The 27,454-nt window shown below is 37.4% G+C and overlaps 2 protein-coding genes and 1 long non-coding RNA gene across 5 annotated transcripts; all 3 read right to left on the reverse strand.

The window, feature by feature from the left end:
• Window positions 1–320: 320 nt before the first annotated feature.
• hcn3 (hyperpolarization activated cyclic nucleotide-gated potassium channel 3) lies at window positions 321–20,827 on the reverse strand. Of its 3 annotated transcripts, none has more exons than XM_067425263.1 (8): window positions 20,524–20,827; window positions 19,641–20,164; window positions 7,951–8,383; window positions 6,998–7,159; window positions 5,331–5,549; window positions 5,098–5,244; window positions 4,339–4,579; window positions 321–2,224 (listed from the first exon to the last, which is right to left on the reverse strand). In XM_067425263.1, exons 2-8 carry the CDS (start codon window positions 20,153–20,155, stop codon window positions 2,010–2,012), a joined length of 1,932 nt encoding a protein of 643 aa, XP_067281364.1. In that variant the 5' UTR covers window positions 20,156–20,164; window positions 20,524–20,827; the 3' UTR covers window positions 321–2,009. The 3 variants fall into 3 exon arrangements, with proteins under 3 accessions (XP_067281364.1, XP_067281365.1, XP_067281363.1); XM_067425264.1 differs by having other exon boundaries at window positions 7,001–7,159; window positions 19,641–20,193; XM_067425262.1 differs by having other exon boundaries at window positions 19,641–20,193.
• LOC137047666 (uncharacterized) lies at window positions 10,243–12,506 on the reverse strand. Its single transcript, XR_010899222.1, has 3 exons — window positions 11,946–12,506; window positions 11,377–11,420; window positions 10,243–11,210 (listed from the first exon to the last, which is right to left on the reverse strand). It is a non-coding gene; the product is annotated as an uncharacterized lncRNA (long non-coding RNA).
• Window positions 20,828–22,385: 1,558 nt separating the features above from the next.
• si:ch211-81a5.8 (uncharacterized protein LOC560648 homolog) lies at window positions 22,386–24,102 on the reverse strand. Its single transcript, XM_067425265.1, has 4 exons — window positions 23,999–24,102; window positions 22,899–23,269; window positions 22,724–22,811; window positions 22,386–22,630 (listed from the first exon to the last, which is right to left on the reverse strand). Exons 2-4 carry the CDS (start codon window positions 23,087–23,089, stop codon window positions 22,478–22,480), a joined length of 432 nt encoding a protein of 143 aa, XP_067281366.1. The 5' UTR covers window positions 23,090–23,269; window positions 23,999–24,102; the 3' UTR covers window positions 22,386–22,477.
• Window positions 24,103–27,454: the final 3,352 nt, after the last annotated feature.

Here is a 27,454-nt window from a genome sequence, read left to right on the forward strand (position 1 = left end):
CAATCTCCATAGCAACGTGGAAACATCAAGTAAACTTTTATACTCAGAATCACTTTTTTTCTTCCATAATACTCATCATTCATCTCTATAATATCACACATTACATGAAAAGGTGGAATATTATATATATGTATTATATGTATTAGTTAAATTGTTTCTTCAAAAGCACATCTGAAAACGACTTCCTCTCAAAGGTTTATTTTCTTTATAACCGATTTTCCTAGATGACTAAGGACAAACAAATGAGTTTAATCAGCGATTATGTGATTAAAATTGTTTAATACTTTAATATGAAGATAAGAGGGCAGTAGACAGGATGTCCCAGCTTATAGCCAAGCCTTTCAGAAGACATCTTTTGTTACAGTGCATGATTCTTAAGTGCTCAATGTTGATCCGGAAAGCAGATAGAATTCAGTTTAATCTGAGTTTTTAAACATCTAATAGAACAATAATTTTCTTTTTTTGTTGTTGATTGATTTAACTCGATTCATTCAGGGTCACCATGATTTTGCCAAAAAGTTCCTGGATCAAAATTATTTGTTGGTCCTGGAACAACATTCCTGTCTGAAAATGTAGAACTAACTCCTTATAAACCTAACCCTAACTATAACTTATCCCTAAAATCAGAGGGAAATGATAGGTGTATAACACTGATTTAGAAGCACCTAACCCTGCTTGTAAGCCTAAACTTGACTGTAAACTTTGATTGGTTGATTGGAATGTTGATCCAGGATAGACAAAGATGTTGATACAGTAACATGTTGTACTTGGTCAAATCACGTTCACTGGAGGGTTTGACTAAAACCAATGTCAAAGACAACAATATTAATGCGTTAAACATGCAAAATCACCTTGGAGATGTTTTGCAAAATGCAAAATTTACAGGGAGCAATTCACTGACTATAAGCTGCTACTACTTGAAACTATACACTCTCAGAAGAAAAGGTTCTTTATAGAACCCTACATGGTTCTGTCGGACGATTCATATAGAGAACCTTTTAAAGGTTTTTAGGGTTTCACTTTGATTAAATGTTATGAATTAAACAGCTAGTAAAACATAAGTTGCCTCAAGAAAAAGAAAAAAAAAGGAATGCAACAGTTTGCATATATTTGTTTGAGTTATGACAACTTTGAGTGAATTTACATTCAACCAACAAGCTACATTGAGTTAGAGGAACTTAATTTGTAGCATAAACACACATTTTTAGGTTGATTAATTACAAAATTAAGTTGCTCCAACTAGCAGAGTTATAGCCCTGGAATCAATCAATAATCTATTTAAGTTCAAATTAACAGTTAAATCGGAACTCTACAAAATAATGTTTGCAACTTAAAATGTTTAATTAAAGCAATTAATTAAAAATTGTAACTTTATTTAAGTTTTGGTAACAGGTCCCCTGAATTGTGAAATATCCCATTAAATATGAAAGTATTATGCAATCATTTAAGACAATTCTCCTTATAGAACCTTTCTGGTATAACATTTTGAAACTTAGGGTTCTATATATGAATGGTCCCATTTATTCTAAGAGTGTAGGAGCCCAATAGAAATGAAAAACAAAGTAAATAAAATGTTGTAATGTTATGCTATGTGCTTAGTGTAATTGTATTGTTAATTAAACTGTATTGCTATATATTTTTTTGCATACATATTGATTTTGTAATTTTGTAATCACATTGATCAAGGTCCCTGCTTAACTAATGTTTCTGACTAAAATGAATCGCATGGATCCAGTAGGATATCAATAGTCAGTTAAATATGATCAAAACTATAGGACTGATATTCTTATTTTTACATTGATTTACATTGCATTGTCAAATAAATAAAAATAAATGAAAATATATTTTAATTAGATAAAATCACAGCATACTGCAACTGTACATTGTCATTAATGTCAATTATGTGGACACTGTAACACTTTCCTTCTTGTTTTTTTTACATTCATTCATATTCAGTGAGTCTTCGGCCAGTCAAAGTTTACCCAGAGAGAGTTCAGGTAAAGAATCCATCAGTCCCCATCATCCTCTATGCTTTTGTATGAATGCACAATGCTGTTTCCCTCACGGTCCAGCCGGTCCACCGCCACACTCTCAAACGCCCTCCTCATTAATGGGTTCTCCTCTAAGACCTCATTAAAGCTGTCCACACTGAGTGAGTAAAGTCTGCAGTATGTGTCTGCTCTGACAGTGGCTGTACGACGGCCACGGGTCAGTAGACATATCTCTAAAAAAAGAAGAGGAACAGAACATATTTAGCTTAAATCTAATTTGTATCAAAGTCTAATGCACATTGAGCTATTATCTAAATATCCTGGACAAGCATTAATGTCAAGCCCTATATACACTATATTGCCAAAAGTATTGGGACAACCCTCCAAATAATTGAATTCAGGTGTTCCAATCACTTTCATGACCTCGTGTGTATAAAATCAAGCACCTAGGAATGCAGACGCTTCTACAAACATTTGTGAAAGAATGGGTCACTCTTAGGAGCTCAGTGAATTCAAGCGTGGTACTGTGATGGCTGCCACCTGTGCAATTCGGGAAATTTCCTCACTACTAAATATTCCACAATCAACTGTTAGTGGTAGTATAACAAATTGTAAGCAATTGGGAGCAACAGCAACTACCACAAGTGGTAGGCTATGTAAAATCACAGAATGGAGTCAGCACATGCTACAGACCTCCAAACTTTGTGTGGCCTTCAGATTAGCTCAAGAACGGTGCGTAGAGAGCTTCATGAAATGCGATTCCATGGCAGAGCAGCTGCATCCAAGCCTAACATCACCAAGTGCAATGGAAAGCGTCAGATGCAGTGGTGTAAAGCACACCGCCACTGGAATCTAGAGCAGTGGAGACGTGTTCTCTGAGCCCCTTTCACACTGCACGTCGGACCCGCAATATTCCCGGAACATTGCCGGGTCGCCTTCTGTGTGAAAGCAACCACGTCCCGGGACTGATTACCAAATTCGACCCGGGTCGGGGACCTAGTAATATTGCGGTATTCGACCCGGGATGAGCGCTGTGTGAACAAAAGCCGAAACTAATGCCGCAATGTGTACGTAGTTATCGTGCAACTCCTAGAGCTTGTTTTTTTCAATAATACAACCCTGCAGTGCCAAAAGAGCTAGTCGTGTTTTAAACACAGAGAGTGTTCGTATACAAAAGAAACTAAAATTAAACTAGCAGAAACGTGTGCAAACTGGACACAAGTCGAGACCACGGAGCTCCTTACTATCCACGCTGAAGCTGAGATCGCTCGCCATTATACGTCACATCAGGATGTCTCGTGTCAACTCGACCCGGGACCGTTCCGGGTTGTGTGTGAAAGAGCACATATTACGGTATTTCGCTGGCAGTGTGAATGGACCAAATCTAGCGGCCCGGGAACAAATGCCGGGTCGCATTATCCGTGTATTTGCCGAAATCGCAGTGTGAAAGGGGCTCTGGAGAGATGGATCACGCTTCTCTTTCTGGAAATCCAATGGACTAGCCTGAATTTGGCGGTTACCAAGAGAACGGTACTTGCCTGACTGCATTGTGCCAAGTGTAAAGTTTGGTAGAGGGGGGACTATGGTGTGGGGTTGTTTTTCAGGGGCTAGTGTTGGTCCCTTAGTTTCAGTGAAAGAAACTCTTAATGCTTCATCATACCCAGATATTTTGGACAATTTCATCCTCCTAACTTTTTGGGAACAGTTTGGGGATGGCCCCTTCCTGTTTGAACATGACTGCGAATGCACACGAATGACATGAATGCACAAAGCAAGGTCCATAAAGACGAAGGAACTTGACTGGCCTGCACAGAGTCCTGACCTCAACCTGACAGAACACCTTTAGGATAAATTAGAGAGGAGACTGCGAGCCAGACCTTCTCGTCCAACATCAGTGTGTGACCTCACAAATGCACTTCTAGAAAAATGGTCAAACATTCCCATAAACACACTCCTAAAGCTTGTGGAAAGCCTTCCCTGTAGAGTTGAAGCTGCTATAGCTGCATAGGGCTGGCCAACTCCATATTAAAAGAAAAGCTGCATTTGTTAGCATTAGTTAATGCACTGTGAAATAACATGAACAAACAATGAATAACGTTAACAAAGATTAATAAATACAGTAACAAATGTATTGCTCATGGTTAGTTCATGTTAGTAAATACATTAACTGTTAAAAAATTAAACCTTATTGTAAAGTGTTACCGAAATTATAAACATTAATATTTGTAATGAATATTGAATATTGTAACATTAATATTTGTAAAGCTGCTTTAAAACAATGTGTATTGTGATACACGCTAAACAAATCTGATTTGATTTGACTCATCTAAGGAAAAATCTAACTCACCCCCAAAGTAGCAGCCATCATTCAGTTGCTTCTCTTTTTTGTCATGAGTGATTACACTGACACAGCCATGCTGGATGAAGTACATTTTTCGACCGAGCGTCCCTTCACGGATGATCATATCCCCTGGCTGAAAGACCTCGAAGCGTAACTTTGTGAGGAGCACTGTGACGAAGTGAGGATCGGCATTTGCGAAGAGTGGCATGTTAGCTACCAGCCCACGGCAGTTATAGTTCACTATCTCCTGCAGGTCAAACACACAAAACAAGATGGATTAGGCATACAAATCCATCCCAATTAGCAAACATCATGCTGTTTAGTTCTATAAGCTAAGAACTGACCTAAGATTTGTCTTATTTAATTAAGACATGCTAAGAGATAATAAAAGGGATTATATTTGAGAATTTAAATAAAAAATAATGGGAGATAATGTGACATTTTAAAGTGAAACAGGATGTTAAACTGGCAACCTTTATTACATAAATCAACATGAATTTGGCAGAATGCTAAACACAAGAAAACACACTTTTTCCCTTCTTCTTTTTTATTATGAAAAATGTTACTGGATAACAGGAATGACCCAAATAATTTCTTTCTAATGTTAGTGATAAAACATGATTTGTGTATGAAAAAAATTCTAAGTAGGTTTTACACATGAATAAGCACATAGGTTAATGAATGAGACACAATGTATAAATAGCTACTATTGGCTAACAATAGCCAATTAAGCCTTGGTGATGCCAACCAAAAAGGAAATAAAACCTCTTTTAGCGGGTCACTGAGTTCTCCGAGGATATTGTCCTCATCAAACATCTTGCCCTGGAAGCGGTGCTCATAGTAATCATGGATCCTCTGCCTCATGTCAGCTGGCAGCTTGTGGAAGGACATGTACTGTTCCACCTGCTTATACTGTAACAAACCAGACAACCAAATTGTTGACATAAGACAAAATGTGTCTCAAAAATGCTTTAAAATAATTACTGAGCATCTATTACCTTCTCTTGATACTGACGATGGGAAGCATCCAAGGACTGGACCAGGTTGGTGGCATTGCCCAAGAACATGGCGTAGCAGGTGGCGCCAATAATCATGCTGATCATCGTGAGCCAGACGTCAGTTGGTCCCTCAGGAGCCTGTGCGCCATACCCAATACACAGCATGTGGCTCATGGCCATAAAAATGGCATAGGAGTATTGGACATCCCAAGTGGAATTCTGACAGAGAAAGAAATATTGATAATATGTCAATTTAAAGCGAAACTTAGGGTGTGCTCACACTTGGCGGTTTTGGTTAGATTGGTGTAATTGCTCTGTTAGTGTGGTTCATGATTTGACTAAACGTGAATGCTGCCACCTGAACCCTGGGGCTCACCAAACAAGCGGATGGAGACCCACCTTATCAGTGGGTCTCTGTCGCTTCCAAATAAACTCTTTTGACTGAAAGAAGACTCAACAAGACATGAAAGAGAACTTAGTTAAATACTCACGGGACGCACCATCTGACATCAGGATTTCCGTGTGTGTGTTTCAGATGTGTGCACTCAGAAAACCATAAATCAGAAGTTTAGACTGTTATGGCTTTAAAACGCATGCAGGTCATAAACTTCCATGATGATGAAGAACTGCAATGTCATGTCAGATAATCACATGATAAAAACCATATAGATGTTTTAGTTTAGTTTAGTGACAGAGTATTCTGAGGCAAGAGCTGTATAGGCTGCACCCTCTTTTGGAAAGCGGGGTGCGGAGCAGCAGCTCATTTGCATTTAAAGATACATACACGAAAACCCCATGTTTTTCTTTCCAAATGATCTATGGGCTATTTTGAGCTGAAAATGTACAGACACATTCTGGGGACCTGGGTACTTATGTTACATCTGATAAATTAGGGCATAATAGTTAATGACCCAACATAATAAATTAAGCCATTAAAATATGAGGATAATATTTTATTTATTTTTAATCATTTAAATATGGGTGGAAAACAACACTAAACTTGGTTAAGGTATTGATCTGAAAAAATTATTTGGCAAAAAAGGGGAAACTAAAGCTACAGGTTTTATTTTACTATAGAAAAAAGAACGGCAGAGAAAAGCATACATGACTACAACATAATCAGTTATTAATATTTCATTGGTTCTCTTTTGCTTTTGCTTGTGTTCATAATTTCTTTGTATGACAGCTTGGACAAAAATATTGATTCCAAGCAAATCTACGTACAGTAATATAATTACAAAATCGTAACCCAAAAAACTTTGAATAAAGGGAAAAGATGTCAATTTTCCTAGGCCGGATATCACTTTTGATCACAACTTTTATGTATGCACATACATCATTTCATTTACCCCACACACGCTAGCAAAATACGTGTTATAAAAGCTATTTTTTGTTTTGTATATTTATGTTTTGTATTTTTATGTCTTTAAAAAATGACATTATAAATGCTAAGCAAACCAGAACTAAATGCATCATTTTCTTTTTTGGTCCAGACCAACAGAACCGAAAGAACTGAACTAAGTGTGAACACACCACACAACGCTCTAGGACATTATTTAGGGAGTAGAAGTGCATTTTCTGCATTTCTCAACAAACTAGCGCATTTTTGAGACATTAATCAACAACCTCAAACATACCTAAACCTAAAACCTAAAACAACCTCATACCACCATGTTGTTTTTGGAGACCCAGCAGTTTGGTGGAAAGTCTTGCAACATGGGCACCATGAACTGAAAGCACCCATCCCAGTGACAAAGTAGCAGCATCATTCCAATCAGATTCACTATGCGAACCACTGCGCTTGCAAGGTCATAGGTCATATGGAAGATCTGTAGGGAAAAAGTGAGAGATAGTACAGTTAGAACTACAACTGTTATAGCTAGAAAATTATTATAAGAATTCCTTTCACTGGATCTAAGGGGGAAAGCCCAGCCCCTGAAAAACAACCCCACACTATAATCCCCCTCCACCAAACTTTACACGTGGCACAATGCAGTCAGGCAAATACGGTTCTCCTTGACAATCACCAAGCCTAGACTCGTCCATTGGATTTCCACACAGAGAAGCGTGATTCGTCTCTCCAGAGAACACGTCTCCACTGCTCTAGAGTCCAGTGGTGGCGTGCTTTACACCACGGCATCTGACGCTTTGCATTGCACTTGGTGATGTAAGGCTTGGATGCAGCTGCTTGGCCATGGAAACCCATTCCATGAAGCTCTCTACACACTGTTCTTGAGCTAATTTGAAGACCACACAAAGTTTGGATTGTCTGTAGCTACTGACTCCGCAGAAAGTTGTCGACTTATGCGATCTGTGCACCGTAGCATGCTCTTACCCCGCTCTGTGAGTTGCTTTTGGCACGTCATCACGGTAGCACGCTTGAATTCACTGAGATTCTGAAAGCGACCCATTCTTTCACAAATGTTTGTAGAAGCAGTTTGCATGCCTAGGTGCTTGATTTTATACACCTTTGGCCATGGAAGTTATCGGAACACCTGAATTAATGATTTTGAGGGGTGTCTCAATATTTTTGGTAAGTCCGAATTGGCAAGGTTTTAGCAAATATATTTCCTTCTTTGCACTCCTGGTCTTTATTACTTCTATCCATTTTTCTACTCACCTCTTCCCACTGATGAATGTAACGTATCAATCTGGACAAGCGCAACAATCTGAGCAGGCTGAGGATCTTGGTGAAGCGGACGATGCGCAGTGCCCTGGCAGTACGGTACACCTCTGCAGACTCCAGCCGAGACTCTATATCCACTATAAGGAAGATGTAGTCCACCGGAATAGAGGAGATGAAGTCTATCATAAACCAGCCTCGCAGGTAACGCCGACTGATCACTTGCGGGTCCAAGATGATTTGGGAGTTGTCGCCTTCCATAATGCCGGTACGAAAGTTGAAGACGAGGTCAGCCAGGAATAGGGTGTCAGAGGCCACGTTGAAGGTGATCCACGGCAGCGTGTTCTGATCCTCAAAGAAGGTGATACCCCATGGTAGAATTATGAGGTTGCCCATCATCAGGCAAAGTATAACCAAGTCCCAATAGAACCTGTGTGTGAAGATGCATGATGTAAGGACCAAAGGATGGATTCTCCCTGGAGTATGTGCATTTAAATTAACTTCTACAACCAACCATGTAAATACAAATTAAAGAATGTACATTTTAACAACAAATCGATAAGCTGAAAATGATTTTTATGTGATGGCCAATAACTGAAACATAGCCAAATATTAAAAACATCCACTATTTTATCTAAAATAAATAAATAAAATAATAAATGTATTTATATTTATAAAATTAATAATTAATTAATTAATTAAACACTAAAAACTAAAATTAGTGTTATGAAATTATCGGTATTTTTAGATATTAACTTAAATAAGCATTAGATGACAGTAATGTAAAAATATGGGAAGAGAGCAAACAATTACGTATCTTTATCATTATAAATATAATTGTATCATACAAATGAAATATTTATTATCAGTCAGACTATATATAGTGTGTGTATGTATGCATGCATGCATATACATATATATATATAAAATAAAAGTTTGTATTACACAATGTGTGTACTGGGTATAAATATCATCTATATTTTAATACACACACATGTATAAATTTAAGAAATATGTATATACTGTATATTATTTATATCATATATATTATATATAGTTTATATATAAATATAACACATTTTTCTTCTATTTAAACATGTATATGTGTGTGTGTATTTATATATATAAACATAATTATACACAGAACACACACATACAGTAAGGAAAATAAGTATTTGAACACCCTGTTATTTTGCAAGTTCTCCCACTTAGAAATAATAGAGGGGTCTGAAATTGTCATCGTAGGTACATGTCCACTGTGTGAGAGACATAATCAAAAAAATGAAATCACATTGTATGATTTTTTTTTTACTATTTATTTGTATGATAAAGCTGTATTTGAACACCTGAGAAAATCAATGTTAATATTTGGTACAGTAGCCTTTGTTTGCAATTACTTTTCCTGTAGTTTTTCACCAGGTTTGCACACACTGCAGGAGGGATTTTGGCCCACTCCTCCACACAGATCTTCTCTAGATCAGTCAGGTTTCTGGCCAGTCGCTGAGAAACACAGAGTTTGAGCTCCCTCCAAAGATTCTCTATTGGGTTTAGGTCTGGAGACTGGCTAGGCCACGCCAGAACCTTGATATGCTTCTTACAGAGCCACTCATTGGATATCCTGGCTGTGCTTCGGGACATTGTCATGTTGGAAGACCCAGCCTCGAACCATCTTCAATGCTCTAACTGAGGGTTGTTCCCCAAAATCTTGCAATACATGGCCCCGGTCATCCTCTCCTTAATACAGTGCAGTCGCCCAGTCCCATGTGCAGAAAAACACCCCTAAAGCAGGACCTTTTTTAACAAGCTGCTTGGCAATTTCCCCGTAGCCTTTTCCAGTCTTGTGGAGGTGTACAATTTTGTCTCTAGTGTCTTTGGACTGCTCTTTGGTCATGGCCATGTTAGTAGTTGGATTCTTACTGATTGAATGGGGTAAACAGGTGTCTTTATGCAGCTAACGACCTCAAACAGGTGCATCTAATTTAGGATAATAAATGGAGTGGAGGTGGACATTTTAAGGGATCCCATGGTGTTGAGACTTGTATGGCTTCCCACATGGAAAGAACCTATATAAACATATATGTTTTAATATAGGATTTGATATAGGTTTTTAATATATGTGACATATATAAAATTGGCCGTTTTCCTATATTATATGTACATATATGTACATATATGTATATATATGCACATATATGTACATATATGCACTTATATGTGTGCATATATGCACCTATATGTTCACCTACACTGTAAAAAAATTATCAATTATGTTAAATTACACATAAAACATCAAATTTTCAATCAAATTTATTTTACAAACCTGCTGTCCATCTACAGTAATTTACTTTTAAAATATATGTTTTCTATGTACAATAACTAAGATATTATTTATAAAAATGCAGTAAGCACATCAATTCAAAAACATGTTTGCATATTTACAGTATTAATATTTATTTGAACAGAACCACTCACAACTTCAACCTCTAAATTAAGTAGGCCTACTTGTACATAAATAGCAACCTTTACAGCCAATTTCTGTTAAATTTACAAAATATTGTACAGAAACTGCACATTTACATTATTAGTCATTTTACATAACACATATGTCAAGTTACTTCTGTTGTAGGAAATACAAGCTTAGTATATAATTTAGAATATGCAAAAATATCTACATTAAAAGACAATTATCTTTCTATTTTTATACTGTCACATTGCAGTCATTATTTTACACATGTACAATTAAATTTTATCCAAAGCAACAGAAAAGAGCTAGTTTTAATGGGTCATGTGTTCACAAAAGAATGCATCTTTAGTGGTCTCCTGAAAATGGCTGGAGTTAGTCAGGTTATTCCACCAGCATGGAACAGTCCAGATAAAGGTCTGTGAAAGTGATTTTGTGCCTCTTTGGGATGGCACCACAATGCGCCATTTGCCTTCACAGCGCAAGTCTTCACAGTGCATCAGCAAACACTGATGCCAGTGGCTGGAACATGAGCTTGGATGAGTTGTGTAGCATGTTTCGATAGGAATGGCCTGATCATCCCAATGCTGTACAAGGAAAATCTAAAGATCGGGCAGTTCTAGCAATGTGGTCTGTGAAGATTAACTGATCAGTTATAACACCAAGGTAGGGCTGGCTGAAACCACGAGCACTTCCGTCTTGGCGAGGTTGAGTTGAAGGTAAAGGTCATCCAGGTGAAGGTCGGAAATTTCCATCAAGCAGGCTGAGATGCGAGCAGCTACCGGCTGATCATCCGCTGGAATGAAGGGTAGAGAGATGTGTCAGGATAGCAGTGATAGGAAAAGCCATGTTTCTGAATTATTCTAGTTGCAATTATAACAAAATACTATTCAAAACAGCTGCATGATAAGATGCAAACAAAGAATTTGTTGAATGAGAGGAACAGTGCCCTTATTCCACACCTGCAATGCTCGCCTGCTGTAGACCTCCAGTCTTTCCACAGGACCTGAAATCACACAAAAAAGCATAAAAAAATAATACAAATAAAAAAATAGGACTATTACATTAATTAAAACATGCCAGCATGTTTTACTGAGACCAAAAACCTCAACCTAATGTGATCTGGAAGACTTAACTGAAACGTTAGCTGCATCATATAACTCTAGGGGTGTAACGTAACTGTCCAATCATCTGGATCGATGATAATATAATATATTTTCATTTTTCCAGAGCTATATATATATATATATAGGCCTATAGTTAATCGATAACGTTAGTTCATTGTTTCAAAAGATATAATGACGGTAACATACCACATACAACCTTTCAAACTTTATGAATAGCTAAGTTAATCTTGGTTAAACAGATGGAAAATTGAAAGAGGCCTGAACTGCTATAATTTTCAGTGTTTTACTCTCAACGCCAGTTATGTGACTGAACAACGATTAGAAATGTTAACAACAGCTTTAAAACAACCAACAACATCAATGTGCAGCCACACGATATAAATATCATAGAATGAGACTCTTACCTCAGCCCAGTGATCGGTTGATATGATGGCCGCTGCTTGTCAAAAGTCGCTGTAGTTGCCGAGACATTCTCGCTGAAATGGCGCGTTATTTTTCCTCACATAGTTCCGAGATCCTGCTCACGGCTGCTCAAATCCAGTTAATCTCACGACTCACTTCACGAGTGTAGCTTAGCCTAATATAAAATCAAATCACCCGCTCTAACATCACTGTAACGTTACCTCTCCGCAAACTGTTGTGGGCGTGACTAACGGAAAATTAACCGGCAGCAAATTTGAAACTGCGTCACGCGCGCGCGCATGCAAGCACACGCACATGCACACACACACACAGCTGCATTTGCAACTGGATTTGGAAACCCATCAAATGTACATGAATAGATGTGGTTAGGAAATTTAGGGGAGAATTAGTCAGTGCAAAAAATTATCAAAATTAGCTTCTTTTTTTTGTTTGCAAGACAAGGTTAAAAGATTAGTAGCTACAATCCAATTTATAGTTTGACTAATATGTATAGGCCTAATGTACAAATACTATTATTTAGCCTAAAACAACTCACTAACCAACACATTATCTTAAATGTTAAGTAAAACATGTTGAATGACTGCTGATTTCTGTAGTTAAACATTCGTTTACTTTTTTCTAATTTTACAAAAAAAAATCTGTAAAATATTAATCACACTTTTATGTATAGGCTAAAATTACATATTATTCTGTAAAAATCCATCTTAAAAAAAAAAACAGATGTAATAGGCTACCAGAATACAAGCAATTCCTGTAAATTTAATAGTCGAAATTTAAATTACAGCGAATATCTGTAAAACACCAGGCATTTCTTGTATAATGAAAAAACAGGAAAATTCTGTAAAAACAAAAAACAAAACAAATAATACAGACCATAACCTGTAAAATTACATTGAGCTATGACCGGATCCTGCCATGAGCTGAGACATATCTTATATGGCTTATATGTGGATATAAAGAAGCAATACAGGAGACCTATATGGCCTGATATGCACATATATGCACCTCAATTTTACCTATATGTGGAATATATGTGCATATATGCAGCATACATATTATCATATATGTGCATATATGCAGCATACATATTATATATGTGCATATATGCAGCATACATATTATCATATATGTGCATATATGCAGCATATATGTACATATAAGCTGCATATATGTTTCATATATGCGCATATATCCTCATATAGGTTCTTTCCATGTGGGTTAATATAACATAAATGATGTCTCTTACTGAATTATGTGGTAGAAAACCCATGAAAGATCTACGTTATTTAAAAAATCGATTTTATATTTGGACCATGGGCGGCGCCATTTTGTTTGCGTTCTAGGTTGATGACGTAGAGTGGTTGAACTCCTCAATCAGCTGGCGTTACCCGTTGCTATTTTTACCACAACGCAACTCGAAAATTGTTTCAGAGTTAAACAAAACAAATGAATTGCTTTGTAATTGTACTTAAAACACACTCAAACATACATGTGCACACAAACTCACCTACACAAGTCACAAACAGATCGGCGGGCGCGCACACACACACCTGACTGCTCTGTCTCAATCGCATGCATCATCACCAAAACATCCTGCCTCTCTTCCTCACGTTACTTTATCCCATCGTCCTACCTAGATATTTCCCTCTGCTGGTCACATTAGGCATTATAGTTAATCTACTATCAACAGTCTATCTAGGGAACAGGATGTGTTGAACAGGATATCAACACAGGGAATAGATTGAGGGTTAACTTATGTATGCGCGCGCAGTGCGTGCGTGTGTGTGTGTGTTCGCGCCGATCTGTTGGTGTGTGTGTGTGTGTGTGTGTGTTCGCGCCGATCTGTTGGGGTGTGTGTGAGTCTGTGTGAGAGAGAGAGTTTGTGTGCACATGTATGTTTGGGTGCGTGAAGTCGGACAGCTGTTTGTAAATCGGCTTTACTCGTTATTGCGGTGAACGTGAGACTGAATGACTGCACTCGAACATGTCCACTATGGTGTCGGACAACACTACAAATGTCCGTCCCTTCAAATAATGCCCTATTTAAGGGTATAGGGTCGATTTCAGATTCAGCCCCTGTCGTGGAGACTGAGCAGCCCAACATCTCGATTGAGACAGAGCCTGTCGTGTGCGCGCCCGCCGATCTGTTTGTGACTTGTGTAGGTGAGTTTGTGTGCACATGTATGTTTGAGTGTGTTTTAAGTATAATTACAAAGGAATTCATTGGTTTTGTTTAACTCTGAAACAATTTTCGAGTTGCGTTGTGGTAAAAATAGCTACGGGTAATGCCAGCTGATTGAGGAGTTCAACCACTCTACGTCATCAACCTAGAACGCAAACAAAATGGCGCCGCCCATGGTCCAAATATAAAATCGATTTTTAAAATAACGTAGATCTTTCATGGGTTTTCTACTACATAATTCAGTAAGAGACATCATTTATGTTATATTAAGCCATACAAGTCTCAACACCAGGGGATCCCTTTAAAGTCAGACTAACAGGTCTTTGAGGGTCAGAATTCTAGCTGATAGACAGGTGTTCAAATACTTATTTGCAGCTGTATCATACAAATAAATAGTTAAAAAATCATATATTATGATTTCTGGATTTTTTTTAAAATTTACATTATGTCTCTCACAGTGGACATGCACTGCACCTATGATAATTTCAGACCCCTCCATGATTTCTAAGTGGGAGAACTTGCAAAATAGCAGTGTGTTTAAATACTTATTTTCCTCACTGTATATTATGTAAACACAAACTTTTATTTTCAAAGCGATAAATTGCGAATAATCTTGCAGCACTAAAAATGTTTATATATCCATGTATATATATATATATATATATATATATATATATATATATATATATATATATATATATATATATATATATATATATATATATATATATATACACACACACACACACACAATATTTATTTACCAATAACAATACATTAAAATACATAAAATATAAATAAAAATACAATCAAATTTATATCAGTCAGTAAGCAATATATCATACATCCCTAATGCAAACGCTAATAATTTTGCTCTTTTGTGTGAACTTTGATGCTTTTTAGTAACTTATGTTGCCTCTAAACTAATAATCCAATAAAGTGGAGAAAAATTCAGTGCATTATATCCCAATAGTCTAGCCTGGAAACCTGAAGGTCACTAGAGCAGTCTTTCAGGGTGCTATACGGTGACTGTCTCTGTAACATAAGATGCTGTCCTATGGCGACGTCCCGTGTTTCGTGGAAAAAAAAGTCAACCAGCCCCAGACATTTGCAGATAAATAAAAGATTATTTTCTAAGAAACAAATATATGTGACTCTGTAAAGCACACCTGGTAATCTATTAAGGTCAAAATGTTTAATTCAAAATTACACGTAAATGATCCATTCATTCAAATAAGTATCTACACATTTAGAAAGAAAAAAACGGTTCAATGGGCTTTTACACAGAACCCTAGGGTCTTTGACTTGGTTTTAAAGACAGCTTTATGCCAAAAATATTCTTTATAAGGAGAAATGTCTTAGATGATTGCATAATAATTTCAGGTTTAACAGGTTATCTCAGTTATTCTAGTGATAAAATATGGTACTGAGCTGGAAAAATGTCATTTTAAAATAAAATGATCCCATGATGGGAACTCTTAAATAGTTCTACAGTGTATATATGTCTAATAGAAACCCTAAGGTGCTACATAGAACCTTTTCTTCTAAGAGTGAATACGACCTTGAACAAAGTAAGTCAATTACACGTCTTGCAAAACATTCCTCTCCATGTTAATTACTAAAGTGGTAACGGAGAGTCGTGAACATACTGTACAGAATGCGACTGTTTAAATTGGATATGCAGTCTTTTGCGCACTACCGTACATGGGTTCAGTGGTTTGAAGTTTCCACATGTGGTCATATTTTCCAAAGCAACGTCAGTCACCTGGAATGAGTGGGTAATCGAATACAGTTTTTAAAATTTAAATGTGTTTTAATGGTTTTCATTTTAGAATGAAAGCAACAGTGATTCAATTTGGAGGTTGTTTTTATCAGTATCAGACAACTCCAAAGATGAAAACTATTGACATGAACTCTAGGTGAGTAGGTTTGCACTAAAAACATGGCACTTAAAGAGATTGTTCACCCAAAAATGAAAATTCCCCCATGATTTACTCACCTACGCAAGTCGACTTGCACCAAAAGAGTAATCCCTCATGCGATATATGACGTAGGAAGTGAAGTACGCTTTGACACCTCTCGCGATTCAAACTAAGAGGGCTGGACAACAAACAACCTTCTCTTCTCTTATATCGAAATCCTCTGACATTTCTCTTTAAAAATTCAGGTCAGGGGTTACTATAATCGCCATAAATCCGTTTACAATCATCTGTCGGAAGCTAGTTATTTTAGTTTATAAAGTTTTAAGTGTGAATATTGTTCTTTTTTTCTTACCTAAAAGCACCACTTTGCTTCAGAAGGCCTCTCCCCAGAGCCATGTGGATTAATTTTATGATGGGTGCATTCACTTTTTTGGGCTTCAAAACTTCATCCTCCATTCACTGACATTATAAAGCTTGGAAGAGCCAGGAATTTGCTTACATATATAACTGATTGTATTCGTGTGCAAGAAGAATGTCATATTCACTTAGGACGGCTTGACTGGGAGTAAATCAAGTGGTAAATTTAATTACATTTTTGGGTGAACTATCCCTTTCTAGTTAATCAAAAGTCATCCACAATATATTTCTTGTGTAAAATGAGGAAAAGAATTCATGACGAATCTGCTAAAAATCTATTAACAACCTTGCCAATGGATAAAAAGTAATAGTTTTGGTGATGATTCAAGTTGTGATGACCTTTTAACCTATCATACTTTCCCATGTTAAGATGTCCGAGTTTAAAAATGTATGTTGAATGTTATCAGTAAGTATGGAGTTCAAGTAATTAACAGCAATGTTAAAAGTAACTGGGCCGGGAAATTAAAAATGCATTTGATCTATGTTGATTAAACTGGAGTAATTCAAGAGGCTCGAGGGTTTATTTTACTTTAGCTAAAAGGAAGATTTTGGCACATTAAGCAAATTATAGTTTAAAAACTATAACTGGTAACTGGTGTTTCTGGCGTATCAATAAATTGAATTAAGGATTCAAAATGTTAGTTTTGATCTATGTATGCACACATATTTTTCTCTTTGGACTGTGTATGAAACAGCTGTGGAGTTTGAGTTGCTGATCATGTCTTGCTCTCTGAAAACACAATCCGTTTATCCCCTGACATTTACTGCTTTCTCTGAATACGTGTTTCAGACAAAGAACATTAACCTGACACTCTGTAACCGAGTTGGTCCTTCCAGCCCAGCTTTTAAAAATGATACCCTTTTCTGGCTAATGGTAACTCTATAAGGGAAAGCGCTGTAACTGACCTGTGAGGAGCATTGTGCTTTACTGTGGTGATTGAAAGGTACGTGCTATTAGGACCTGATTTGTGACAAGTGCTTGCTGATATTGTATGATAATTGATAGCAATGAAAGTTAAGTTGTATTGCGAGGTGTGTTCTCACATCACAGCTATTCACTATTGAGATACACCGATAAGCCAAAACATTATGACCACCGGTCTAATATCCTGTAGGTCCCCGTCGTCCTACCAAAACAGTATCGACTTGCTGATCGACTCTACAAGAGCCCTGAATGTGTGCTGTGGTATCTGGCACCAAGACATTAAAAGCAGATCCTTCAAGTCCTGTAGGTTGCGAGATGGAGCCGCAGTGGATCAAACTTGTTGGTCTAGCACATCCCACAGATGATAACTGGACTGAGATCTGGGGAATTTGGAGGCCAGCACAACACCTTGAACTCTTCATCATTTTCCTCAAATCATTCCTGAACAACATGCGCAGTCCGGCAGAGTGAATTATCCTCTTGAAAGAGGCCACTTCCACCAAGGAACACTACTGTCTTGAAGGCATGTATGGTCTGCAACAATGTTTAGGTAGGTAGCATGTGTAAAATTTACGTCCACATAATGGCCAGACCCGGGTTTTCCCAACAGAACATGGCATCACACTCCCTCCACAGGCTTGTTCTTCTCCCATAGTGTATGCAGGTTCCATCATTTTCCCAAGTAAACGCTGCACATGTACACAGCCATCCACATGATGTAAAAGAAAATGGGACTCATGGGACCAGTCAACCTTCTTCCACTGCTCCAAAGTCCAGTTTTGACACTCACGTGCCAGTGCCCTCTCGGTGGACAGGGGTCATCATATGCACATTTGTGTTGTGTGACACATTCGTCCCATAACCATCATTAAAAATGTTGTGTAATTTGTGCCACAGGAGACCTTCTGTTGGCTCAGACCAGACAGCCTTCGTTGCCCGCCGGTTTGTTCTCACCACTGCTGCCCAGGAGAAATCCACAAGCCTTGAAATTTCACAGATACTCTGACCCAGTCGCCTTGCCATAACAATCTGGCCCTTGTCGCTCAGATTTTTATTTCTGACCATTTCTCCTGCATCCAACACATTGTTTATGAGAACTGATTGTTTCGTTAGCATCTGATCTACCCAGATCTTAATATGTGGCCTTGTTAAGAGATGATCAAAGATCTTTGCTTCACCTGTGACTGGTTATAATGTTTTGGCTCATCAGTGTATATTTATGAGCATCTTTGGGATGTGGTGGAACGGGAGCTTCGTGCCGTGGATGTGCATCCCACAAATCTCCATCAACTGCAAGATGCTATCCAATCAATATAGGCCAACATTTCTAAAGAATGCTTTCAGCACCTTGTTGAGTCAATGCCACATAGAATTAAGGCAATTCTGAAGGTGAAAGAGGGTCAAACAGAGTATTGGTGTTCCTAATAATCCTTTAGGGGAGTGTGTGTGTATATGTATATATATATATATATATATATATATATATATATATATATATATATATATATATATATATATATATATATATATATATATATGTGAAATATTTTACATTTGTTTAAAATATTTTTTTTTAAATAATAAAAATGACAAAATTCCACAAGAAAAAAATGGCAAAACCAACTCAAATACAAACTGCTTAAAATGAAAATGAAGAAATAATAATAACAATAATATTATAATATTATTTTAACACTACTAAAATAACACTTGAAGAACAAAACTGACCACATCAGTAGTACTCGATGAAAAAACACTCATCAAGTGCCACACAGAAGCCTCAAAAGTTGGTACATGAAACACAAAAAGGGTAATAAACAACCAATCATTTTAACTACAGGAACTAAATCGTCCTAATATCTCAAGATAACAAAATAAAAAACTAGCAAAATAATTCACACCCCAGTACATGTTGTGAAGAGGACAAACGGGTCAGAACCTTTTTTGCAGTCTATGGTCAGGACCACTATGCAAAAGTATATATATTTAAACTGAAAAAAATATTATTTTATTGACTTGTTTTAAAGTCAAACCAACATTTTTTTAAATGAAAAAGAGGAATTGTCTTGAGAACATTAAGGTAACCTTTAAAATCAAAAAACAAAAACGACTAAAATCAAGTAAAATTGGATGTTTACCTGATTTAAGAATATTTTTTACAGCCACAACAACACTCCCCTTGTTTGACATTATGCCATGTCATATTTTCCCTTTCCCCAGCGTCACTCACCTGAAGTCACTGTATGGATGTATAATCCACACCCCAAATGACTTGATCCTTTCTTGCTCGGCAGCGACACCCTTCGCACTCCCAAACATCCGCAGCGAGAACTTGTTGACCCCTGGCTGTAGTATAGAGCTGAACTGTCTCTGGAGAAATGTGGATTGGTCATCATTGGTGGATTGGACCCTTTCCTCTGATTCGGATGGCAGAGGGGCTCCCGCAGGACCCATTGACTCTGCTATGGATTTGTTGAGGTGAGATGGAGTGGATGCGCTCACGGTGGTGGTTGATGTTGTGCCATCAAACCCCGCAGTCACCTCAAGGGACTTTGAGGTGGGACTGGCCCTCGAGTCTGTCTGCTCCTGTTGGTGGTTCCCAATGGACAGCAGCCTTCGGTTCACATCCTCTCCTCCTCGCAATAAAGTCCTCGAAGAGGACCGCCAGCTGTTCAGGGACAAGCCACCTCTGGAACGGAGCTTCGAGTCACCATTTGAAGCCGGAGGCTGTCCATCTCCATCCATAATTCAGATCTGATATTAATGCAGGTTCAGGTTGATGACTAATTTGGTAGATGAATTGAGCAGAATCTCAGAATGAGGACATCACACTTTTTAAACACAGAATCCTTTTGTACTTGTAAAGCATATAGGCCTAAGGTTTACTTTACAAAACCTCATGTTTTCAATATGAAAAGGTCTAATTTTGATGTTATCACAACTTAATACTGATATCATAAGCAAACTTAACTGCGTTTTGAATTAAATAATATTTGTTCTTTCTCCATTAATATTATGTTGAGAGAAAACAATACAGGTCTCAATTAGCACTTTCAAACATGTATAGCCTATTTACTGTATTCACTGTAAGTTCCCTGCACAAACGGACTCACGCGTGATCCAAAAACTTCCGAAGAGAATATCCAGACGTTCCTCACTGCGTAATTCATCCGCCCTTGGAAAGTTCCTCTGGGAATAAGCGCAATGGTTGTCAATATTATTCCCCTGTATCAACTTTCCATACATATAAAATCTCGCGCGCAGGCGAAACTTCCTCAGAATGAGCGCGCGGGTTGTCTTGTCGTCAAATCACGCGTTAGTTAGATGAAGAACGGGGTGAAACCCGCAGAGGTATGAGTATAATCGGCTTCTTGATGGCAGGCGCAGTACTTATCTCCCTCTCTGCTGACACCTGCGTGTTATCTGTTCAACAAGCTGTCTGGATGAACAGAGCAGGTAGGGGGATAGCGCGTCACGCCTCGGTGGCCCAGCTGGGGATGAAATGGGCGTGGCCAACCTGTGCTAGAGGACACGGAATCCGCTGGAGGCTCACAGGTGTATTTATTTACCTGTGGCTGTGTGAACTTTAGAAATATATTCTAAGTGTGCGCATAAATATACTGTATATTTACAGTATGTATTATGTATTTATTTATTTAAAATACATTGTATTTTGTTTAATGTGTATATTTGTGTACAATTAAAAACAATGTTTTGTCACTAGTGGTTTTGTTTGTGGGTTTCAAACCCTCTAAGTAGTTAAAAAGAAACCCTGAATTTGAACAATTTTCTGAAATGTATCCTCCAAATTATGTAGCCTACTAGTAAACTAGCATATATTCAGATATATAAGTATTTTTCCATGAATGGCATTACATTTTATTAGGGTAAGTTGTAACTAAATTAATACTTTTTCTTTTTCCCCAATTTAAGCCTTAAATTCATTAAAATAGCTTAGAAAAGTCTTAAATGTTATTGTTAAATAATGGTCTCATGGTTGGATATTTTTGCATGTCTCTTTTTCCTTTGCTGAAGTTGCATTGATTGTTTTACCATTTACATGTTGCCGAAGTTTATATTTAAAATAATATTTCTTATTTCAAATCAGTGTGAAACTGCAGGTTCCAGATGTGACAACTTACCCCTTACCGTGTGACCGCATATATGGGTTAGACTACACAAAAGGTGAACTTATGGACAGTTGAACAATGGAAATATGCTTAGTAATTGACTTAAAGTAAACTTAAAAATGTACTAAGTGACAACTAACCCCAGCATTGTGTGTCAAGGTTTGGTTTATTGTTGCACAATGTCATGCAGTGACCTATCGGTGCTCACATCAAGTCTTCAGTAAATTCAGTGTCTCCTTTATGGTATCTTGTTTCGACAACTGTCAATCCTGTAAAGTGCAGAGTATTGTGTTCCTGAGTCCAAGCATAAGTGAGATGCTTTACCTTTGGCGAGCAAGAGGAGGACGGTGAAAATAATTAAAGACTTGCCCTTTGCTGTACACAGTCTTTTTACAAACAGTTGTGGAGAACGGCCAAATGTGCTGGATCATGTCCTTCAATACTGTGATAATGCTGTGCTGTAGCCACTAATTACATTTCCTTGCGTAAATACAACACCATTTTGTTCCTTGTGTTGTAAAAATGTTGCAAAATTCACATTAATTCACACATAGCCATAGAGTTATAGAAACATGGAGAAAATGCATATGAATTGCACACATGAGTCTAAGATTATATATATATCCAAAATAAAAGTTTGTGTTTACATATGTGTGTGTGTGTGTGTGTGTGTGTGTGTGTGTGTGTGTGTGTGTGTGTGTGTGTGTGTGCGTGTGCGTGTGTGTGTATTATCAAATATACCATAACAAAATAATTAGTAAACACTATGTAAACACAAACTTTTATTTTGGATATGATTAATCACGATTAATCGGTTGCCAAGCATTCATTATTATTAGCCAGCATCTTCAGGTAAATTATTTTTGGTAACCAGGAAATAAACTGGATAAGGATAGTCAAGACGTCACACCATCAGAGTCATTTGAAATGTGTTTCTTCACATGACTTTGCATGGATCTGCACTTGATGATGTTGTGATGGAGTTTTGTGCTCCACTCAGGCTGAGGCTGAGCCCTTGGAAGGCACCAAAAAGAGAGTTGTCGTTTTTGGTGGCGTTCTTGCTTTTTAGGTTTGCCCTCTGAACCGGTGCCTGAAAAAATATACAAATACTAAAAGTTAGCCACTATATATTTTTCTGCTGTTCCTGCAAATATATTTTGTGGCGGCAAACTGCACAACGTACCTTTGTGAAGCGGTGTGGACTTCTATGATGTGTCTTCATTGCGGCTCTTTCTGCGTTCTTCTGTGCAAACTTGACTTGCCTCAATTTCCTGTTCAAGCAGAATATAAATGATTACATTGGATTTAAACGGAATATTTAGTACGTTTCTAATAATTTCCTATGTATATTTTTGTACCTTTCCCTGTGCAGTTCTGCTTGGTAAGTCCTTAACCAGGATGAGTCGTGTCCTGTCTGACCGTAGCAGCAGGGGGCGCTCTTCCTGCGGACGCTCTTGCCTTTCCGGCTAAACCCATCCTTGTTCCCCGTCACGCAGCTGGTCAGCTGTCGCAGAGGGCCGCCCAAAGATTTCTTCACCACGGCATCCATCTCGTGTTAATAAAAGTAAATATCTTTGAGTCTTTATCAAACTCGGCGATACTGAAGTTCAAGAGTCAAAAGTAGGCTGCTGATATTTTTCAGTAAGAAGGTATTCCAGATTTTCCAGTTTCATATGACCCAGTCAAATAAATAAATAAACGTAAGTAGGCCTATAAGTTGCCTTAACACCTAGAAAAGAAATAAAACACATATACCAGTCAGTTTTATAGAATGTTACATATATTACATGCACTTACCATAGTAAAAACAGTCAAATATGCATAGATTACATGCAACTAACCCAAACCCCAATCCTACATGTAATTATATATTAATCATTAATCGCATCCAAAATAATAGTTTGTGTTTACATAAATTTACATATATAGCTAAAATATGTATATTTATAACAAATTATATATAGCATATACAGTAGCCTATATAAATGCAAATATTTATTAAATATAGGTCTATGTATGTGTGTATTCAAATCTAGCTATTTATACAGTAGGCTTAACACATAGTAGTCTATGTTAATTAATTTATAACGATCGTTTGACAGCCCTAATTACTTAAATATAATTAGGCTACACTGTAACAAATAAAGTGTAACCGAGACTTTTATCAAAAACATTTAAAAAATCGTACTGACCACAAACCTTGATACTTTAACAAAAATATTTTATGTCTCTTTATACAATATAGATTTAAATACGAAACTACAGTGATGATAATCACTCATTCTACTAATAGGCCTACAGAAATATGCATTTTATTCAAAATGCACTGAATTTATTAACAAATAATCTCTTAAATTATAGCCTCAATATACGAATAACAAATGTATTAAATACACACATTGAATTCTTTATTTAGAACATCATGACAGAAAGCATTTAGCATAAAAGTCCAACCTACCTGATGTGTGGTGAAACTCTTCAGATGCACATCATTTGATCCCGGGAACCTGAGGTCCGAACTCATCTGCTTTGCTTTTCTTGAGCTACATGTTTTTAAACCCCGCTCCCTCCCTGCATCTGTCCCCAGATAATTCTCAAATGACGTAGGCCCTAATTGTTTATAATCCCATTAGTGGTGGCGGGACTTTCACAGCCATGTGAGAAAGAAGAAACTACTAATATTTTGCTGCTAATATCAATTAAATCACGTGAAAGCGTCAACATGGCGAAGCTGACCAACTACGGTTTTCTTTTTAACTTAAAGGCTACAGAAACGTAAAAAGAAATACATGTATGATCATTGATCTTAACAGATTATGGGTAAGATCCTTCCTTTCAACAGATGGGAAGGTAGGAGGGGAAACAGATTGAGGAGGTTTATAGACAACAACAACACACATGTGAATGAACGCCGTGTGAAAGAATGACGTGACGAAAAGTCATTTTTAACATCAACAGCTGTTACTCTATTCAGCCTCAAACAACACGTTTCTAGTTCATTCACAATTTGACACTACAGTCATTTATTCAGTTGAAAATTATGCATGCTTATCATTAATTATATTGTATTACATTACATTATGTTTATAATGGAATCTTTCCACCATAAAAAAGTAGACTAATTGCCACTTTTTATGTCACTATTTTTTCTCGCAATTGCGAAATTTGAGTTTCACATCTCGTTTTTCTGATGTTATAACAAATAATTCTTACTTTATAACTCGCAATTGCGAGTTTATATTTCGCAATTTGGTCAGAATTGCGAGATGTAAACACAATTGTGAGATAAAAATGAGCAATTATCTTTTAAATGCTTTATTATGGCCAATCGAGTCAATTTTTTATTTTATTTTTTAATTCCACATTTAATCCATTAGTTTTGCTGGTCATTGGCTATGTGGAAAGTTAACAAATACTACCAAGGTTGAATGTAGTCTGTTTTTCATTTTGACAATAGGTCTGAAATCACTAGATCACTATCAGATTAGTCTGCATGAGTGATGCTTTCTAAATAAAGCTTGGTGTCTGTAAAAGAGCTTTACTTTGATCGACTACACACTTAGCTGTTATCTTTAAATCTTTTGGCCGTGAATGAAGAAAAGAGGGCCAAAAAACAAACTGAGGTACTGAATCTGTTCATCATTGATGTCTTTGCACTTGAGGTTTTTTTATACATTTTTAGAATCAACGCCATTGTTGCATTATTGCGATTTACAATGCATTTAGTTTAAAATGCTGTAGCTAGACAGTAGCAAAAACTCAGTTCTGAAGGCACATCCTCTCTTCATTTGTTGCAAAATTTTAGCTTTTCTTGTAAGCGTGTGGAACTTCCTCAATTTAGTTGATGAAAGATGTAAAACTGAAAGATTGAAGGCTCCATTAAGGCTTTGAGAGGTGTTTACTACTATATGACTAGGCAGCTAAAATATTACATATTCCGAATATTATTCTATTTATCCATGTCATCAGAAGTCACTGAAGGCCATCTCAGTTTGAAGGATCCTTGGAAGTCGGCCTTTGTATCATGTCCTTTATTTGACCGGTTTTGAAGGATGCATCGGATGCATCCTTCGTGGCATTGAATAACCCATCACAATTAACTAAATTAAACTGATTGAAAACAAGTTGGAACTGAGCTTGTCTGAGTTTATGATGAAATGTAAGACACAAATTATGTTCTCAGACATGAAAGGATATAGATGTTATCTTTTGTTTTGCTGTAAATTTATCACTAACACTAAACTGATGATGAGACTGCAGACGGGTGCCATTCATTGTATTGCATAATTAAAAAGCCAGTTAATATAAACACATGTATTTTTAATACAAAGTATTTTTCCAAAGTTAAGTTTTAATAGTATTTTCATGCCATGGCCGTGGGGGCAGGAACATGTGTTACGTAGCCATGCAGACTTGCTATACTGTCTCATTTTAGCATTTAATTGCTGAGGAGGACACTAGCCTACAAACCTCTGAAGGACTGGGCTGGGAAGGACGCAGGATGCAGCCTTCCGTTTGAGAAACCATCATTACCAAAAGTATTGTGACACCCCTCTAAATCATTGAATTCAGGTTTTCCAAATCTAATCACTTCCATAGCCACAGGTGTATGAAATCAAGCACCTAGGCATGCAGACGCTTCTACAAACATTTGTGAAAGAATGGGTTGCTCTCAGGAGCTCAGTGTATTCAAGCGTGGTACCGTGATAGGTTGCCACCAGTGCTATGGTGCTAAGTCCATTTGTGAAATTTCCTCATGACTAAATATTGTATGGTCAACTGTTAGTGGTATTATAACAAAGTGCAATTGGAAACAACAACAAGTGGTATGCCACGTAAAATCACAAAGTGGTGTCAGCGCACACAGAGGCACAGTGCACAGAAGTCGCCAACTTTTTGCAGAGTCAACAGACCTCCAAACTTTGTGTGGCCTTCAGATGAGCTCAAGAACGGTGTGTAGAGAGCGTCATGGAATGGGTTTCCATGGCCGAGCAGCTGCATCCAAACCTTACATCACAGTGCAATGCAAAGTGTCAGATGCAGTGGTGTAAAGGACGCCGCCACTGGACTCTAGAGCAGTGGAGACATGTTCTCTGGAGTGATGAATCACGCTTCTCTTTCTGGAAATCCAATGGACGCGTCTGGGTTTGGCGGTTGCCAGTAGAACGGTACTTGCTTGAATGCATTGTGCCAAGTGTTACTTTTGGTGGAGGGGGGATTATGGTTTGTTTTGTGGGGTTGTTTTTCAGGGGTTGGGCTTGGCCCCAGTGAAAGGAACTCTTAATGCTTCAGCATACCAAGACATTTTAGACAATTTCATACTCCCAACTTGAACGTGGAAACATTTTGGAGATTGCCCATTCCTGTTCCAATATGACTGTACACCAGTGCACAAAGCAAGGTCCATAAAGACATGGATGAGTGAGTTCGGTGTGAAGGAACTTGACTGGCCTGCACAGAGTCCTGACCTCAACCCAATTGAACACCGTTGGGATGAATTAGAGCGGAGACTGCGAGCCAGGCCTTCTCATCCAACATCAGTGCCTGACCTTACAAACGCACTTCTAGAAGAATGGACAAAAATTCCCATAAACACACTCCATGAAGCAGTTATAGCTGCAAACGGTGTGCTGACTCCATATTAAACCCTACGGATTTAGAATGGGATGTCAATAAAGTTCATGTAAAGGTACACGTCCCAAAACTTTTGCCAATATAGTTATGTTAAGACCGGTTACATTTAAGTATGCCTCATTAAATATTGCATGAAAAAAAAGAAAGTGATGGATGTGATTATTAAAGACCACAAAACACTTTCTATCGTTCAGGAGCGGTAAAGTCAAAGGATGATTATGGCAAAAGACAGAAGTTGATTTTTTTAGCTTGGGTTAAAGCACTGCACTAATGCCCAATT

Source organism: Pseudorasbora parva, chromosome 19 (assembly GCF_024679245.1).
Source record: "Pseudorasbora parva isolate DD20220531a chromosome 19, ASM2467924v1, whole genome shotgun sequence".
Lineage (NCBI taxonomy): Eukaryota > Metazoa > Chordata > Actinopteri > Cypriniformes > Gobionidae > Pseudorasbora > Pseudorasbora parva.

Bases quoted from the DNA above. Each gene is read 5' to 3' on its own strand.
- hcn3 (XM_067425263.1), bottom strand. From the start codon at position 20,155: ATGGATGGAGATGGACAGCCTCCGGCTTCAAATGGTGACTCGAAGCTC. The intron at 8,384-19,640 runs GTGAGTGACGCT...CTTCACACACAG, and splicing joins CATCCATACAGTGACTTCAG to GTTCTATTGGGACTTGGTTA. The intron at 4,580-5,097 runs GTTTTATTTCCT...TTTGACCTGCAG, and splicing joins TCAGTGACCCGCTAAAAGAG to GAGATAGTGAACTATAACTG.
- si:ch211-81a5.8 (XM_067425265.1), bottom strand. From the start codon at position 23,089: ATGGATGCCGTGGTGAAGAAATCTTTGGGCGGCCCTCTGCGACAGCTG. The intron at 22,812-22,898 runs GTACAAAAATAT...CTGCTTGAACAG, and splicing joins GCAGAACTGCACAGGGAAAG to GAAATTGAGGCAAGTCAAGT. The intron at 22,631-22,723 runs GTACGTTGTGCA...ATATTTTTTCAG, and splicing joins GTCCACACCGCTTCACAAAG to GCACCGGTTCAGAGGGCAAA.